Raw genomic sequence first — 18,432 nt, forward strand, 5'->3', positions numbered from 1 at the left:
AATGCAACACTGTGGTCTTGTCACATTCATAAAAACTCCATTGTTTTACTCCTCATAGCAACACAGAAACCTAAAGCGACCTGAGGGCTCAATGCCAAAAGAGAGACAGCCTTTTGTCTCTGCCGTGTTTTGATAATCCTCGATGATAGCCACTGACTAAGCTTCTTTTCATATCAGCTTCACATAGGGCTGTCTGCCAGGACACACTTTCTCTGACACAGAAACAGTCTGATAATTAAAGTTTGTCAAAGACTTACATCAGGCTGTGCCAAGGAGTTTTCTTATGGAGATGAGGATTGGATTCCCTTTTGGTTCTCCATGACATGTGAAGCAGTGCAGATTGGGTCTTAGCCATCAGGACATCATACACACACAGTTATTGTATAGTTATCTGCACAGAACACACAAAGCAATACTGTATTTTGTACATATTTCATTTCACGCACATACCATATAACACCTAAAGAATCTAGGGTGAGCAAAATCAGATATGATGCATGTTTCCTGTATTTTTAGCCGTGACTGTTGGAAACCTGAGCATGGAGCCCGATCGAGGGTAGCCTTCGCCCGCCATGAGTCCAACCAGGCGTGGGCTTCATGTATTCATGCATCTGTCTATTTGTGGAAGAAGGTAGATTATAATATAAAAGGCACAGCGATTATCTGGATTTACAGCCATCTTTATTCTATTCATGGAAATAAAGATGGGATTGAGTACTGTCATTGTCCCAGAAAATCCACTTGATATCCGTTTCATCTGAACATATCTCTCTGAGAGCGGTTTGCCCCTGTTGTGACTCGCTCTGGTTTGGCGTCAGCACTGACATGTGGGTTTGAGGAAGTGGCCCCCTTCTCGTACTGAATACCCCACTATCAGCTCCCCTGATTTTTCATTGTCCCCAGTCACACAGCATAAAAAGTGCAGCCTCTTTCCTCTTCACTGAGGCAAGACTGGGCTCAATGCTGGTGTCTGAGGGTCTTTGCAATTATTCTATGTTTAATGATTATTCTCTGTTTACTTCTTATTCAGGAACAATGATCTATTCACCTCTGCCTTTTTTAATTTCTTGGACTTATTGTACAGAATAAAATACTTTTAGTCTTTTAAAATGTAATATTGTAAGTCCATTGTGCTAAAAGTGTCTTCAGACCCAATGAAGTCCCCTCAATTCTCTCAGGCTCTTGAGCAGAGTGAGATCAGCAGGGCCGCTGCCGGTGTGACCAGTCGTGCAAAACTAAAGAGAGAAAGCCCTCTCTGACCCCCCCTGATCCAAAGAACCCACTGAGCTTGACCCATTTCACATCAAAAGTCACAGGTCACCAGGCTCTTCTCACAGAAGGATAAGACACTAGGGACTTTCGCCGCTGCTCTTAAAAAAACATTCAGATTATGCAGCGGAACCCACGATCTTAAATATCTGTGAAGCAGCCAGTTTTGAGTCAGTGCTCAAAGCTGAGCTGACAGTTTGAGGGATTACATGAGTCATGAGATAGTATGGATTAAAGATGTGGATCAGTGGCAGGTGACTCTCGGAGCTTTGTTCAGATGTGTGTTTCATGAGCATGGCTTCTTTAACAGCTAAAATTAGTAGAAAGTGAAGGGGTCAAATGATTTTATATGTCCTGGATATGCTGCAGAGTTTATCAAGCTGTGATTAAATCATGTTAGTTTAACCAGAAGTATATTTAAGGTTGGTAATGGAGCAAAAAACTCCTTCACCTTGTTCAAGAGGGAGAGCGACAGAGCGTGGACTTGATGGAGCGACACAGATTTACAAGAGGCTGCTCATTAAAGAAATCAGACTATGACACCATTTTTCCATAAGCTGACCGTCTATGTCTGCGTTGGTACGGTCCCTTTTAGGATTGAGTGAATGGAAAGTGTTAAGTAGAGGTGGATGTGCATCAGAGGAAATAAAAAGTAAGGCAACTCCTCTGAAGGCCCATGAGGTTTAGGGAAGTCCTGGTATTAAGATATCATGTTTCCCCTTCCAAAATGAAATGCTTTGATTCCTTTTTATCCTTGATCCCAGAGCAGATTGCAGTATATATGCCTCAGTGAATTCTAATATGAACAAAATAGATTGTTTCCTCGTTGTACTGCGCTGCCAATTAAGTATTTTGTACTAAGTATATATATTGTTTCTGTCTTTAGGTGGAAACAAACTAAAGCCTCAGCCGTTCAGACTCAACTGGTCCTGGATCTCTGTGGAGAAGGAATACTATTTAGTGGATGAGGACTCCAAATTCCTGGAAGTGACGCTCAAACGCAGAGGCTACCTGGGAGAAACCTCCTTCGTCAGTAAGTGTTGACTTGAGTCTTTATATTTTATAATTAAATGACTAATAACTAGATCTATATATTCTATATCTTTCATGACTGAAGTCAGAGAGTTTCTCCGAGGTAACAGCATTTTCTGTTTCTTGTTTGCCCCTAAGAATCCGAATGTCTGTAACATTTCAGTCGCAATAAACAGATATAAAGAAATGTCACTACACAACATGCCCTTATTAAACTGACAATTTAACGAATAATTATGGCCCCTTTAACATTTGAAGGAACAGCCCTGCCATAAAACATTTGTACTACCCTCTTATTTAAAATCTCTGCAGATCCTTGTTAAGCTACAGGAAATCCTCAGTATATCCCTACACAGAAACACCAAATCAACACAACACTCAGAACAATGCTTTGTCTCAAAGGTGAAAATCCTTTGTGTCGTTGTTTGACTGGTGTTCCCTTTCCTCTCTTGTCTGCAAGAGGTCTGATTGAGAGCACATATAACCTTTCCTGGTAAAGGTCAAGTATGAAGTTACAAACGCACACATAACTAAAAGATTATGCAGATATTTTCAACCAAAATAAATGTAGGGACTTCTGTGGTTTTTGGTCCTTAATTCATCAATTGAACCTACAGTATTTCCAATTAGAGATCAAAACATGCACATCCCTCTCCCTCAGGTATTGCAACAAAGGATGGAACAGCTGAGAAGGACAAAGATTTCAGAGGAAAGTCTCAGAAACAGGTCCAGTTCAACCCCGGTCAGACCACGGCGACCTGGAAGGTGAAGATCTTCACAGATCAGGAGTTTGAGACTTCAGAGACGTTCGAGATCCAGCTGTCAGATCCGGTCATGGCGGTGCTCGAGTTCCCCGACCTCACAACAGTCGAGATCGTGGATCCTGGAGATGGTAAGAATCTAACAATGCACTTGTGTGAACAAAGCCTCACCGTCATGAACGCAGTCTTTTTCATTTATAGTCTTAAATAAATGGGGTGTTGTTATGCTCAGTTTCTCATCACCTGTATGTCTCTTTCAAAACAGAATCCACCGTCTACATTCCTCAAGCAGAGTACAGGATTGAGGAGGATGTTGGAGAGCTGTTAGTGCCGGTGAGGCGCTCAGGAGACGCCAGCCAGGAACTCATGGTTGTTTGTTTCACTCAGCAAGGTGAGAGAAACCCGTTTGTAGTTATTGTATTTCAAATGAAAAGGTTTTCATTCGAGTATTTACGCAAAATAGCTCAATGCCATTGATGTATACAAAATAAGTACAACATTTTGGCTTTGTCTGTCTTTACATATGTCTCCTTCCTTTCTGATGTTAACTACCCACAATCAAATTGCCTTTGAGGATTAATAAGGTTTTAATTCATTTAATTATTTTTAAAAACATTAAAAAATCAGACTTTAAATTATTAAAAAGATGCCTTTAACATAGTACATGTGAACCTACTTTGTAGTGTATTGTATGTTTTTCAAAGAATTCTTAAAGTAATTTGTTGGCATATTTCCACTTGACACAGGACAGAAATTGTCTTGAAATAGGGGGGAAATGGGTTTGATATGCAACATCCTAAGGCGGGAATTAAAAAGGGACCTTGTGGTTATACATGTAATATCATGTAATCACTCAACGACTAAGGCGCTCCACACGTCCATTTTGTATTCTTTTCTTTTGTAACATACTGTTACATTACTGTTACATTCTCTGTGTCTATGTTTTGTATACCCTTTTTCTTTCGCACCCTCTGACTTCATACTGCCAGTAACCCAACATTTCCACTGAAGTTTAACCCTTTATGTCCTCTCTCTGTTCCCATAATTCCTCAGCCACGGCCACGGGCACCATACCCAGCACGGTGCTGTCTTACTCTGACTACATCACCCGTGCCGAGGACCACACCAGTGTGCTGCGTTTTGACAAAGATGAGCGGGAGAAAATGTGTCGCATCATCATCATCGATGACTCCCTGTATGAGGAGGAAGAAAGCTTCAACGTCAGCCTCAGCATGCCCATGGGCGGCCAACTGGGCGCCAACTTCCCCTCTGCCAAGATCACCATCCTAGCAGACAGCGATGACGGTGAGTGAAGTTGGAGTTGAATGCACTTGTCTTGTTGTAAAAAACCCTATTTTTGCATTCAATTTTAAGTGTGTCAATGGTCAGTTTAGGACATTGATGGAAAGGCGGAAAGATACAAGGAAACTACAGATGGATGGTTGAAGAGATAAAAGCAGTGACCTAATGAAATAATTACAGATTGAAACAGATACATGTATTGCTCATTTAAATATGTCTTTTCAGCTTTTCCTAAAGTCCTCCAGGTCCTTTTCAAAGTACCCACTAACAGCAAACCTACACATGATTTCATACATTTTCATTGATAGATTTACAAGTCACAGAAGTATCTCAGTTCTGAGCATTTACTAAAAAGTAGGATATCAAAATGCTGGAGCAGGCCAGGATAGTGAGCAATAACCTGATTTGTGAGCAGATCACAGCATCAATATGCATCAATGCAATTTATGAAAAGAGCAGAATAGTATTCTTACATACTATTGATTGTTGATTTTGAATATTATTGTTGCCCTTCCAGTCTGGATGTCTCCTGAATCAAAGCTTAATACAACAGCAGAAACATACCTGTCTGCTGCAAAAGAAAACAGATTTATTGCAATTCTAAAACTGATACACACAAATCAACAAAAGCACACACTGAAAAAGATCTCCTAAAAAGCTGTCTAACATGAGCATGGAGCCTGAAACACATTGCTTTCATGGTGCACCATTCAAAGGGAGTGAAGCTTGCCTAAAGGTCAAGGAAGAAGCATGTGCCGTGGTTACAGTGCGCCTGACATCATGGCGGCAGCTGCGGGTGATCCTGTTGCTCAGCTTGTGCCTTTGATGCTGTATTTTGCCATTTTGGTATCAGCACACCATTAATCCATCAAAAGTGCACAGGCGGCATCAAAACCACAGTCGCCAAAACAAAACCCCGGGATACTGTACATGCCTTATTGGCTTTACTGTATTTTCGGGTCCATTACTCTTCCTGTGCCGGGATCTAACGGATTTGTTTACACACTCCGCTTCATTTATCCTCCTTATTTGTCTCTGTCTGTCTGAGTGTCGTTAACAAGATAACAATAGGCAGGTGTTGAGAGGGAGAATGGCGGCTTCAGTTGATGTTATGCTACACCACAGTGTGTCTGACAGATAAAAGGGCTTTAAACCTCACTCTGCTCCTCCAGCGACCCCCAGTCCTCGTTGGCATTCAGGGGAGCTCAGGGGAAACAGAGGGCATCCCTTTGTCTGCGGGGACCAAAAGGCAGGTGGTGGAGACAGGGACTATTGTGAAGAGAATCCAAATGACTGGCATGTTTTTACTCTGGACTGCATTGCCTGATCCTGTTAAAGATAGGACTGAGAAGGAATGCCGTTTTTTAAAGCTATAAATTACAAATGTGTCATAGGTTTCATTTGATCCGTCAAAGAAATGTCCTAACAAATTTGACAAATTGTCCACACGAAATTCGTAAAATCCTTGAGGTACATCTTGTCTTCCTTTTGCGAGTCTTCGTCCCATTTCTCCGCCATTTCTCCAGCATTTCTTCGAGGCTAATTTCCTGGAGTTGCTTGTTGTAGTGACAGACGTGCTGCTGGAGCAAGCATCCCTCACAACCAATTTGGCACAGGAGTACCCAATTTAACTTTATGTACAAATAATCAGCGGGCATTCCCAGACATGTGAAAAGACAAGAGAAGAGTCCTCTATTGTGGTTTAACTTCTTGGTGGGTCCTGAAGTAACACCCCATCATAAATCTGGATCAGAGTGTGTGTTTGTGCGTGTGTAAAACCATCTGCCTGTCTGAGTAAACTTGTGGTTTGGACTCTGGCCAACACACCGAGCCTCCATTGTTACTGTATTTGTCTGGCTCTTCCTCCCACTGATATTTAAGGTTGCCATGTTGGCACTCATTCCTCCATACAACCCCCTTTCTCATCCTCCCTGCTACTAAATAGCTGTCATGGAGGCTGAGAGGCATTAAGAGTGTGCCAGAAATCCATCCAGCATCAGTCGTCTCTCAACTTCTGAAAAAGACACGCCAATTTGTTAAAAGCAACAATAACTGAGAACAAATAAAGTGATTGGGAAAACTGAGGTGTTTCAACCTATGGTTTTAAAACGTTACCATATCCCACACGAATTCATTGCTACATATAACTTTCTATGCATTTATGAATCCTTCTATGAAAACTGCAATATATGGGCTTTTTTATTGTTATTGTGTTATTTGATCAGCCTTAACTATGGGCCATCAATACTTCAGGGTGAAAGCAAATGTTGCTGAACAGTAGCTACAGTGATATTTACAGTATGAGATAAAGAATAAATAAGATCCATAATGTCAGTTACATGACTCAGTGATGTGAATTACCCAACAATAACTTATTAGTTAACATCAGCCACAATAAGTTACTGGTTATCCTATTAGACAATATAAGGCTGTAGCAGCAACCAACACTGAGCTAATACGCCTTAAATGTGGACTTTGGGGTGGCCAAGATGTAAAAAACAACAACATCTGATCAGTTGATCGATAAAGCATTTGTAGAAAATACACTAAGCATTTTCAAAGCTATTCGTTTCTTACTTACTACTTGCAAACCATTTATAAAGCCTTATTTTAAATTGGCATTAATCCATTTCCCACAGAAACTCCCACAATGACTCTGTGTGTACCCTTTCTTCCTTAGTTGAAGTTCTGAACTCTATCAGAGGATCTCTAAGAGCACTGGCTGACAGAGTGTGCTGAAAACACTCTTTATATCCTTATACAGAAGTGAGGAGAGATGAATTGACAATGTGTCCAGGGCTCTGAATTCTTGCCCTCTGCCTGTGCAAAGTGGACGGTTGTCTCTCGGTCTCTGCCAAACCCTCAGCACACTGCTTATCAGCTGCTATATCATCAGACACTGGGAACATCCCCTCACTCCTGTGCACACACAAGCACACGCCTATTTCATCAGGTGTATCCCCGGCCCTTTGGCGTTGAGTTCAGACAGAGCTGTCCGGATTTAGATAAATGTGGGGAGGAAGGTTGGGAGAGGACATGATAAGAGGGATGAAAGCTCTCTTCCTGTGCTGAGTCAAAAATTAGGGAGTTTGCTCAGCTATTCATGCCAATTTGTCCGTGGACAAGGCTCGATTAAAAGCTTAGGTTGCTATGTCTGTCTGACAAGAGACGAAAAACAGCAGAACTGATGAAAAGACAATATCCGGATTATGACAAAATGTCATGTTCGTAGACGTATGATTTTTTTTCTTCTGGATTTACCATGCTTGATAACCAACTCAAATTCCTCTATACACTGTATTCCTGTTTAAAGTTGATGAGTTGTTTTTTTAAAGGGCACCATGTCATTCAACCCCTGTACTTTGGTTTTATTCCCAAACCCCACAGAGCCTTCACTGTATTTCGGGGAACCTGAGTATGTTGTGGAAGAGAGTTCAGGCTACGTTGAGGTGAAGGTCTGGAGGACGGGAACAGACCTCTCCAAGACGGCTACAGTCACCGTGCGCTCCAGGAAGAGTGAGCCTGTCTCTGCAGAAGGTACAATCAGCTGTAAGAAACACTGTTTAGTCATGATTTTGCATTACAGCGGTAGTTCATGGTTTCCTCTCTAATATGCAGCTGGACTGGATTACGTTGGCATTAGTCGAAACCTTGACTTTGCTCCTGGAGTGACGATGCAGACGTTCAGAGTGACCATCCTGGATGATCTGGGTCAGCCGGAGCTGGAGGGGCCGGAGACCTTTGACCTTGTGTTACGGATGCCCATGAATGCTGTTCTGGGAGAACCGAGCAACACCATCATCACCATCAACGATACAGTCACTGACGGTGAGTTTCCAAATATAGTGTGTGCCAAAACTACAGGAACTTAGTGCAAATTTGAGTTCAGTAACTTCACCTAAAGGCAGTGAAACTGTTTTGTAACAAGTTGATATTTGTCTTTACAGTGCCGAAGGTTCAGTTTAAGGAGGGAAGCTACAAGGTGGATGAGGCCGATGGGGAGGTAACAGCCATCGTGTACCGCAGTGGAGACATCAGCCTCGCCTCCACAGTGCGCTGTTACACTCGCCAAGGCTCGGCTCAGGTCATGATGGACTACAGTGAGAGACCCAACACTGACGCATCAATCATCACTTTCCTGCCAGGTGAGACCTCCCCTATGCATCTAAATCTCTCTGTATCGTTACATCCTGTAGCACTTAACTGAGTGTGATGACCACTCTTCTTTCCCCAGGTGAAACTGAGAAGCCGTGCGTGGTCAGCCTGATGGACGACTCCGCCCATGAAGATGACGAGGAGTTCAGGCTGGTCCTGGGAAATCCAAAGAGCAAGTCTCCGTATGGAGCCGCTGTGGGGGAGCAGAAGGAGGCGCTGGTGTCAGTCACAGACACCAAGGACAGTACGTACTCTAAAATATATGAAATATAAACATCAAATATATTTTAATGACTGTTTACTAGCATTCATGCTCCAAGCAGGCTGAATATAAGCAGAATATACATGAAAGGGGACCTATCATGCAAAATGCACTTTTGTACGTCTTTTATACATGAATATGTGTCCCCGGTGTTCCAGGGAACTCACCAAGTGTCAGAAAACACAACCCTCTCTATTTTCCTCCATACCCAAATCTCTAAAAAAGGGGCTGCAACGGATCTGATAAAAACTGATCCAGATTTGAACACTGTCCTGACGTCAGGACGGTGGCGCTACGGCTATTGGGCCAACTCCACCAATCAGGAGGAGACAGCCACGGCCATTGCCGTTCGAAAGCGCTGGAGACGCTGTAGTACATATGCCAGGCCAGTAGATGGTGCTGTTCTCACAGAATCAGCCCTTGCAAAAACAGAGCTAGAAATTGTCAAATTGAGCAAAATGAGGCATGGCTAAAATGCATGATCTGTTTGGTATTTTGAAAAAAAAAAAGTATAAATATGCCTTATATAGGTATGGTCCTACACTATATTATTCAAATATAGCATGATAGGTCCACTTTAAAGACTAAATATATCTATATTTATCTTTATGCACACTTAATCGCACATTCCTACTAGTACATTCACATATGACAAATACAGTCATACACTTACATAAAACCTTGTACGCATAAAAATGCCATAAATAACTAATTAAAACACAACCAAACAAAAACACAAACGGACAGAAAAGCTGAACGTAGTGTTTCTGCTTTCATTTATTTTACATTGAAAAGATGGTATTGTCAACGTTTATTTTATAATGTTTTGAGTATTCTTACATTCTACTCTGTACATTTGAGAGAAAAAACATGTCTTTGATGTTTTGGCTCATGTTCACTTTGAATTTTCTTCCTGCCTAGGGCCCATAATCCGCTTTTCTGAGATCAAGTACAGTGTGCGTGAACCTCAGGTCAAAGGTGACTTGGCGATAGTGAAGATTCCCATCCTGCGCGTCGGAGACACATCAAAGGTCTCACTGGTGAGAGTGCACACCAAAGACGGCTCTGCAACATCCGGAGAGGACTACAACCCGCTGTCAGAGGGTGAGAACATGGTGTAGTGGCTAAAAAAGTGACGCAGTAGCTTGTTTTTAGGTATTTGTGTTTATAATCATTGCTCTCTTCACTGTCTCTGTGTCTAAGATGTTGAGTTCAAGGCCGGTGAGACGGAACACTTCGTGGAGATCGAGATCCTGTTTGACGGTCAGAGAGAGATGAGAGAGGCCTTCATTGTGCACATGAAGCCTGATGACAACATGGTGGCTGAAGTACAGGTGACACAAACGCAACATACACATTGCTGCAACTCTTATGTGCACACGTACAGTGCTGCATATGTACAAACGTGAGCATGCGCCCCTGTCAGGTCAGCCTGCGTTGAAAATAGCCAGGCAGCAGCTGGCATTGCTGTCAGCGCGCCTGAACCACGGAGTCTTATAAAAAGCTTTTCCCTCTGGAATGAGATGCTGAGAGGAATGTCCCGGCAGAGCCAAACAGTAAACAAACCTATAAACAGAACGGCGACATACAACCCATACATCAGACATGTACCACTCACGTGACAAACTCAAATATGTTAGGTAACAAAGTTTGAGGAAGAAATCTGTTGAAGGAATGATGGAAATATGTTATACTTAACCTATAGTGAAGTGTGTCAGATTTCAAATCAGTTTCTCAACATGCTTCTCTTCTTCTTGCCAGATGAACAAGGCCATTGTGTACATTGAGGAGATGGACAGTGTGGCAGATGTTACCTTCCCTGCCGTGCCGCTGGTGGTTTCCCTGCTCATGTACGATGACACAGTTAAAACCAAAGAAAGACCCAACCCGGCCAATGGATACCCTGTTGTGTGTGTGACGGTAAGTGTAGCGCTTCTGATACAGCTTTCAGCTTTTGTTATTATTTTGTTTCTTTTATCTCCACCTTTGCAACAAGCATTGTAAATACCCGAGGTCTTTTTACAGTGCGTTTGAATGCAATGTTTTCTTGTGTCGCTGTCTTGCTTTGAATTGCCTCGTCTAAATTGTGCTCTTTAAGTCATATTGTCTGCTTTTCTTTCTGTTGCTTTTTAGAGTCACATATATCCCCACATTTCTTTAATTGAAATCTGTCTTGTCATCCCTTGCAGGCTTGCAACCCTAAGTACCACGATTTCGACAAAACCGGCTCCATCTGCTCTGTGGAGAACATCAACGACACGCTCACTCAGTACCGCTGGCTGGTCAGCGCCCCCACTGGCTCTGATGGAGTGACCAGCCCCATGAGGGAGGTGGACACCAACACGTTCTTCACCAACACCAAGTCCATCACTCTGGATTCCATCTACTTCCAGAGCGGCTCACGGGTTCAGTGTGCAGCGAGAGCCTTCAACGCCAACGGAGACGCCGGCCTGGAGATGTCCAGCCCCATCGCTGTGGTCAGCAAGGAGGAGGGTGAGTGAAGCATGATGGGGAGGCTTGTCAACATAATGATGTTATACTCTTATCGTACAATATATCAACATGACCACAAGTGTTTTTTGCCCACCTAGTTATTACCCATTGTATCCAAATAATATTTTTTTTATATTAGAATTCCCGTGTCTCTGAATATTCTTAAGTGAATTTCTCTCTTAAAGGGTGTACTTGCATTATAATGCTATTATAAGATGATTATGTAAGTGGCGTAAAACGGTCTTAAAATGACAATCGAAAGTTATTAGGCCTGCTGATTTAACTCCTATATGTTTAGCTGACTTCTGACTATTTGCAGGTATGTGTCAGCCTCGTGTCGCGGGCACTGTTGGAGCCGAACCTTTCTCTGCTAAGATCCGCTACACCGGTCCAGATGACCCGGACTTCCCCAACCTCATTAAACTGACCGTCAACATGCCTCACATGGATGGTGAGCAGCAAACATTTGTTGCATATATGGTCTTAAATGGTTGGTAAACTAATCTAGACCAAGACTTACCACGCTCTTCACTCTCAACAGGCATGTTACCAGTGATCTCCACCAGACCTATGTCCAACTTCGAGCTCACCCTGAGCCCAGACGGCACGCGCGTTGGCAACCATCGCTGCTCCAACTTGCTCGATTTCAATGAGATCCAGACAGGCTACGGGTTCATCACCGATGCCACAAAGAACCCTGAAATAATTGGCGAGACTTCCCCCTACCAGTACAACCCGGCCATGCGCTCTGCCAACTCTCTGCGCTTCTACAGGAACCTGAACCTGGAGGCCTGCCTCTGGGAGTTCACCAGCTACTACGACATGTCAGAGCTGCTGAACGACTGTGGAGGCTCCGTAGGCACCGATGGACAGGTAGGACACACATAAATTGACAAAAAATAAACAGCATTTATCAATCAGTGAAGACACTCTCTGGGTCACAGTAAATATCAGCAAATTCTTTAAAGCAAAGTTCACTTGGGAACTAACTTCCCCTTGGGTTAGGGTTAGGGTTAGCCCCTAACCCTAACCCGATTAGACAATTGCAAACTGTCCTCACAGTTAGAGTTCACATTTTTATTTAAATTATTATAGCTTATTAGCTTTGCATTGTTCCACCACCAACTTCTATTTTAACTTCTCTGATGGACACAGCTCCTAAAAAGAGGAATAGTTGCAGACAGTTATGTGATAGTACACTTTTTTTTTAAGGAACTGTTTGAACCTCCTTTTTCTTTAGCAATTGAGCTATATACTGGCAAACAGTCACTGACAGTTAGCAAGCTAGCTAGCACACAGAGCTAAGTTAAGTCACCACTTTGCTGGGAATGAACAGGGCTTGGCCTCCAACTTTTCTTTATACACCGATCCACGCCAGCTACAGTTGTCTCACAGCTAGTCACTGTCATTCCTGTAAAGATGCATATTTTATGAAAATGTGCAAATACATTTTTCTGTGGCACTTTTTGTTAACAGGCCTTCAAATGTACACAGATACTACTTCACATCCAATGTACATCAACTACTAAATTATACATCTTACATAACTTGACAATGCCTGATTTATGTGTTATTTAGGTGCTGAACCTGGTCCAGTCCTACGTCACGCTGCGTGTTCCTCTGTTCGTGTCCTACGTCTTCCACTCTCCGGTGGCAGTGGGGGGGTGGCAGCACTTTGACCTGCAGTCAGAGCTCAAACTCACCTTTGTGTACGACACAGCCATTCTTTGGCAGGACGGCATCGGCAGCCCACCTGAGGCTGAGCTTCAAGGTATGTTTTCAGAGCAACGCTGCCTCCTGCTGGTGCTCACAGTCCATTTGTGAAGCACTGATAAACTTTGCTCTCTCTTCTCATAGGGGCCATGTACCCAACCAGCATGCGTATAAATGAGGAGGGCCGTCTGGTGGTCAACTTCAAGACGGAAGCCCGCTTCAGGGGACAGTTTGTTATGTCTCATCCAGGTAAGACGGTGGTGCCCACACACACACACACACACACACACACACACACACACACACACACACACACACACACACACACACACACACACACACACACACGCCCTATGCAAGGGGTGATTCTATACAGCGACCTCCTCTTGGATTACCTTGTGGTCGACTTCCTCTCTATTCCTGGAGTTCCACATTGGGGGTCCTTCCTGTGTGAAAGTGCCGGGGGTCATTCCAGCAAATGTCAAAATGGCCCTTCAGCGTTTACAGTTAGGAAGCAAGTGTTACGAACTATGTAGAAGGTCACTCTTTAAATAAATAAAAAGTAGACACTGTTACTAGTTGGTTTGATGAAATGCAGCTTGAATGATTTATGACTGTTTTCATTTTTACCGATTTAAATGCTTTTATTGTAAGAAGAAAATCACTCTTCGAAAATAAAATATAGTACAAATATAAAAAATAAATCAAATGGATGAAATAAAAATATAAAAAATAAATAAAACGGATTAAATAAAAATATCATAAATAATTAATTAATTAACACAAATAAATGAATAATTAAAAACAATAATAATTTATGTAATTAATTAATTAAAAAAGTAATATAAGCAACAACAATAATAACACTAATACTATAACATGAACACATTCAGATGCAAACAGTTATTGCTTAAGAAGAAAAACCCAAACCCAGCCTCACACTGTCTACGTGTGTTTTCAGGGACCAGCATGTCCTCCATGGTGATGTGTGCGGACCACCCCGGGCTGACCTTCACTCTGGCTCTGGTCAGGACGGAGCCCACCTACAACCAGCCCATGCAGCAGTGGAGCTTCGTCTCAGACTTTGCTGTGAGTGGGTCTGCAGTAAAGGCTTGCCAGCTGCATTGGAATGAACTTCATTGACAGTGTTTAACATTGTTTCTATGTTTCTGTGGGACTTTTAGGTCAGAGATTACTCCGGGACCTACACTGTGAAGTTGATCTCCTGCATGGCATCACCCAACGGGGAGTTCAGTATTCCTCCTGTCTGCCATCCCAGAGAGCCGCTAACGTTTGACATGGACATCCGCTTCCAGCAGGTCAGCCTTCATATATAAACAGACATCGCCCAGCATGACGCCCTTTTTTCAAAATGACACTACAAAAATTAACAATTATTTATAGTCTAATATCTTAATTTTTTCAATTATATATTATTTGGTTTTTCATCAGTTGATATTAGTACAAATGTTATGTAAGCGGACAAAAGAAATCCGAATGATATGAATCCTTGTTCCCTAAGATGATGATTTATAAATGATACTTAGATTCAAGATTCAAGGCTTTTATTGTCATTCGTACATAGCTACAGTGTAGTTATGTCAATGAAAATCTTAGGTCACAGGCTCCTTCAACAGTGCAACACAATAAAATAGTGCAAGTAAATACAAATAAAATAGAATAGCTATATTAAATAACTTATTAACCCAGGATCTGTGTTTGCTAACTGTTGTTCTGTCCTCCAGGTGAGTGACCCAGTGGCAGCAGAGTTCAGTCTCAACACTCAGATGTTCCTGCTGTCCAAGAAGGAGCTGTGGCTGTCTGACGGCTCCATGGGCTTCGGAGAGGGGACTGATACTGCTTTTTCAGACGGTACAACACCGCCGCCTTGTGGATTTATTAAACATTACAGCAGTGGAGGACCATTACTCTATTGCTATTTCACTTTCACCTAATTAACATTACATTTGTTTGTTCAGGCTCCATGATCTACGGCCGTGTGATGGTGGATCCGGTCCAGAACCTGGGCGACTCGTTCTCCTGCGGCATCGAGAAAGTCTTCCTCTGCACCGGAGCAGATGGATACGTTCCCAAATACAACCCCACCAACAAGGAGTTCGGCTGCCTGGCAGACGCCCCCTCTCTGCTCTACAGATTCAAGATCCTGGTACGAATTAATCCTCAAGGACAATACTTTAATCCTCAAGGACAATACTTTAGTCAATCATAAATGGACGCACGTTTAAAACAATAACCAAAGTGCTTTTAATGCAATTAAATAAATACAAATATCTAGTAAAAGCTTAGAATAGCTTATAAAATCATAACGAAAACAGAATTGCACAAACAACCAACTAAAATACAAATAAATAAAAACCAGTGTGTGGTTAGGCATGTCTTCATGATGATAATTGTGATGCTGAAGTAAAAAAAATGGATGTAAAGGTATCAGTGTGTGAGAATTGTTAATGAAAACAATGTATAATGCTCAGGGAGTTGTGGAATTATTTATTTTGTTTTGTTCTGCAGGACAAGGCCCAGCCGGAGACTCAGGCTTCAGTGTTTGGTGATGTTTCCTTCAAGGCCACGCTGGCTCTGGACACACCCGGAGGACTGCCTTTAGCAAGACAGCCAGGATCAGACGGCTTCACTCTCTCCTCGTCTCCACTCTTCCAGGTGTGTATCATTTATAAAAACTCACTTTATTCATGTATCCCAAAAAGCCATACACAGGGTTTAGTACAGTAGTAACAAGTGTAATGTAATAAGGTTATGATAATACATTAATAATAATCAGCCCAGACTACATTTGAAAATGTGTTATAGTATAGCCACATTGTCAAGAAACACTTAAACCCATAAGAACCCGGACCCATTTCTACTTTTGGAAAAATTAAGGGGAACATAATTTAGACTAAATAGACCACCTAGAACACATTTCTGACAAGAAACCCCCCCTAGTGTCAAATATCGGAAATGTGGCATATATGTCACATTGGGCTTTAATGGTAAAATAACTCTTATTTTTAACTTAATTAATGAGGATGATTTTTTGGTTTAAATTAGTTTGAACATTCTTTGAATTGAAGAATAAAGAATATATTAACTAAATATAAATTGAATCAGCTAAATTAACTGAGCCGATCATAATCATATTTCTAATTGTGCATATATGTGACTTTGGGTTTACTGTGGAAGTTTAGGGTTAAAGTCCCGATGTGACACCAATGTCACAGCGATATTTATCTCATTTGTTTCATATCAATTTGATGAATAAATGTTTCCACAACAGGTTAAATGTAATAAAGGACATGTTATGTAAGCATTTTAATTCTTAAATGGCTTGAATTTGACTTTTAGCAACAAACAAAAAAGCTTTTGAAATGTAGCTCGTTATGTCACATGTGTTAGTCTGGCACATGGACATCTTGGACATGTTGTTATGGGAACACAAAATCAAATGTCTTGGACCATGACCCACCAGACTGTTCAGTGTGCGTCACGTAGGTACTTCATGAGATAAAATAAAGGCTAAAGCTGTATAAGGAACTTTCCAGAACATTTAAAGTTCATGTGACACCTGTGTCACGGTGGGTCCTTATGGGTTAAAAACGTTTTTTTGTATGTCAAGCAATGCTAATAACTCATAAACGCATGTCACACAGATGTAGTGTGTGCCAGAACTGTTTATTCAGGGTAATTTGATTTGGCCAACTGTAGTTGCCGAAAATACAAAACGGTGTCTATTTGCATTAAAAAAGGTTGTCATATTAAGGGAAACAATTATATTGAAGTCCTGTTTGTTATTTTATTTATTTTTTAATACTGTGCATATTTTGGAAATGTTTGATTTTAAAGTAATCCCGAAGTATTCAGTTTAGATTTTTGTAATCCCAAAACAACATACACATTTTTACAAAAACCATGCGATATGAACTCTAAATGTTGTGTGTCCTGCAGGTTGCTGCTGGTAGAGAATGGTTCATCCACACCATCTACACCGTGCGCTCCAAAGAAAACGCCCGCCGCAACATAGGCAAGCGCAGCGTGGAGTATCTGCACCACAGCATCTCCTCGGTGGAGCAGCCCGACACCTCCGTCCTGCTCTCAGACCGCCACCGCCGCGCTGCCCCCGCCTTCTCTAACGCCGCCGCCGCCGTCCAGGACATCGGCATCGAAAACAACCGAGGCACCAACATCCAGCACATCTCTCTGGACCGAGCCGACCGCATGGTGGTCAGCCAGCGCCAGCCCTGGTCCCCCAACCGAGACCCCCTGCTGGAGCGCCCCCTGCTGGAGAGCTCGGGCAGAGAGCTGGCCGACTCCTCCACTCTGCCCATGCTGGTGGGCATCGCCGGGCTGATCCTCCTCATCTGCCTCATCGCCACCGCCGTCATCCTGCTGCTGCGGCGCAAGAAGAAGGAGAAGAAGGCCCAGTTCCCCCCCTACACCACCTCCTCTTCCTCGGCCTACAGCTCAGGCACAGGGGGAATGTGGAGCAGCGCAGACAACTCTGAGGTCTAGATCCCTCCACCTCAAACACCTGCCCCCTCTTAAAAAGACTGATAGTCTCCTCCACCATTGTGCCTTTAAAGCCCAACTCTTGTAGCACTGAATCGAGCCCAGAACAGTGTCAGTGCTCGGGGGGGGGGCCTGCATGCAGAGAACGCACCAGAGGGAGGGGTCTTATTGATCTCTGACGATGGCTAGTTCTTGCTGTAGTGAAATATAGGTTTGTGCAGCCTATTTTGAATCATGGATGTACAAAGAAGTCCCTCACACTTATCCACCTGCTTCTTTGGTTGTCAAGTTGTAAGATATCCCGCTTCATGCAGCATTTGCAAATGCCTAGAAATCCTTATTGAGTAGATGCAATTATATACAAGAGTTAAAAGGCTAAGTTGCTTCAAATTGTCTATGTTCCTCCTTAAAAGATAATACTATATCACGTTTTTTTTATTGGCGTTATTTTATTTTGTGGAGAGTAAAGCAAAATGGATTGAATGTTAGTTGAAGCTGACCTTAATGAATGAGAATGTGATAAATGATTTTTAATATTTAACTGTAGTGCTTAAAGAGCCTGCAGTATATCTGCCCACCGCTTAGTCACAATGCCGATGTGGTGTCATTGAAAGGGATTGTACATTGTAGTCTTGAGAATGCAGAATTATTATATTTTTCTTTTTTTTTTAAACAACTATTCTTTTCAGGTCAATGTGGCTGAAATCAGATTCAAAACTATCTGTGTACATATCAATGTAGGACAATGAAAACGGTATTACTACACCCTGGTGAAACTTGAAAAAATATGAACTATGTCTTTCTGGTTTGTCAATAAAGTCCTGAAGAAAAAAGTGCATTATAAAACTGTTCTTCTACAGCTGATAGTATATTTTATTGTGCCATTTGTTAGTAGACTTTTATGGCTTATTAATTGTGACAATT

The 18,432-nt window shown here is 42.2% G+C and overlaps 1 protein-coding gene across 1 annotated transcript in view; it reads left to right on the forward strand.

The window, feature by feature from the left end:
• The window catches only part of frem3 (Fras1 related extracellular matrix 3), a 31,737-nt gene extending 13,352 nt beyond the window's left edge, over nucleotides 1-18,385 (forward strand). Inside the window, exons 3-24 of the mRNA XM_034129973.1 lie at nucleotides 2,156-2,302; nucleotides 2,963-3,193; nucleotides 3,328-3,453; nucleotides 4,116-4,367; nucleotides 7,752-7,901; nucleotides 7,983-8,192; nucleotides 8,312-8,509; nucleotides 8,599-8,763; nucleotides 9,703-9,885; nucleotides 9,985-10,115; nucleotides 10,543-10,701; nucleotides 10,971-11,274; nucleotides 11,594-11,725; nucleotides 11,816-12,147; nucleotides 12,853-13,045; nucleotides 13,132-13,236; nucleotides 13,949-14,076; nucleotides 14,172-14,306; nucleotides 14,733-14,859; nucleotides 14,967-15,154; nucleotides 15,517-15,663; nucleotides 16,948-18,385. Of these exons, the coding sequence (XP_033985864.1) occupies nucleotides 2,156-2,302; nucleotides 2,963-3,193; nucleotides 3,328-3,453; nucleotides 4,116-4,367; nucleotides 7,752-7,901; nucleotides 7,983-8,192; nucleotides 8,312-8,509; nucleotides 8,599-8,763; nucleotides 9,703-9,885; nucleotides 9,985-10,115; nucleotides 10,543-10,701; nucleotides 10,971-11,274; nucleotides 11,594-11,725; nucleotides 11,816-12,147; nucleotides 12,853-13,045; nucleotides 13,132-13,236; nucleotides 13,949-14,076; nucleotides 14,172-14,306; nucleotides 14,733-14,859; nucleotides 14,967-15,154; nucleotides 15,517-15,663; nucleotides 16,948-17,511 (4,307 nt within the window). The 3' untranslated portion in view covers nucleotides 17,512-18,385. The remainder of the gene's footprint in view (nucleotides 1-2,155; nucleotides 2,303-2,962; nucleotides 3,194-3,327; nucleotides 3,454-4,115; nucleotides 4,368-7,751; nucleotides 7,902-7,982; nucleotides 8,193-8,311; nucleotides 8,510-8,598; nucleotides 8,764-9,702; nucleotides 9,886-9,984; nucleotides 10,116-10,542; nucleotides 10,702-10,970; nucleotides 11,275-11,593; nucleotides 11,726-11,815; nucleotides 12,148-12,852; nucleotides 13,046-13,131; nucleotides 13,237-13,948; nucleotides 14,077-14,171; nucleotides 14,307-14,732; nucleotides 14,860-14,966; nucleotides 15,155-15,516; nucleotides 15,664-16,947) is intronic.
• The last annotated feature ends 47 nt before the right edge of the window (nucleotides 18,386-18,432 follow it).

Source organism: Trematomus bernacchii, unplaced genomic scaffold (assembly GCF_902827165.1).
Source record: "Trematomus bernacchii unplaced genomic scaffold, fTreBer1.1, whole genome shotgun sequence".
Taxonomy (NCBI): domain Eukaryota; kingdom Metazoa; phylum Chordata; class Actinopteri; order Perciformes; family Nototheniidae; genus Trematomus; species Trematomus bernacchii.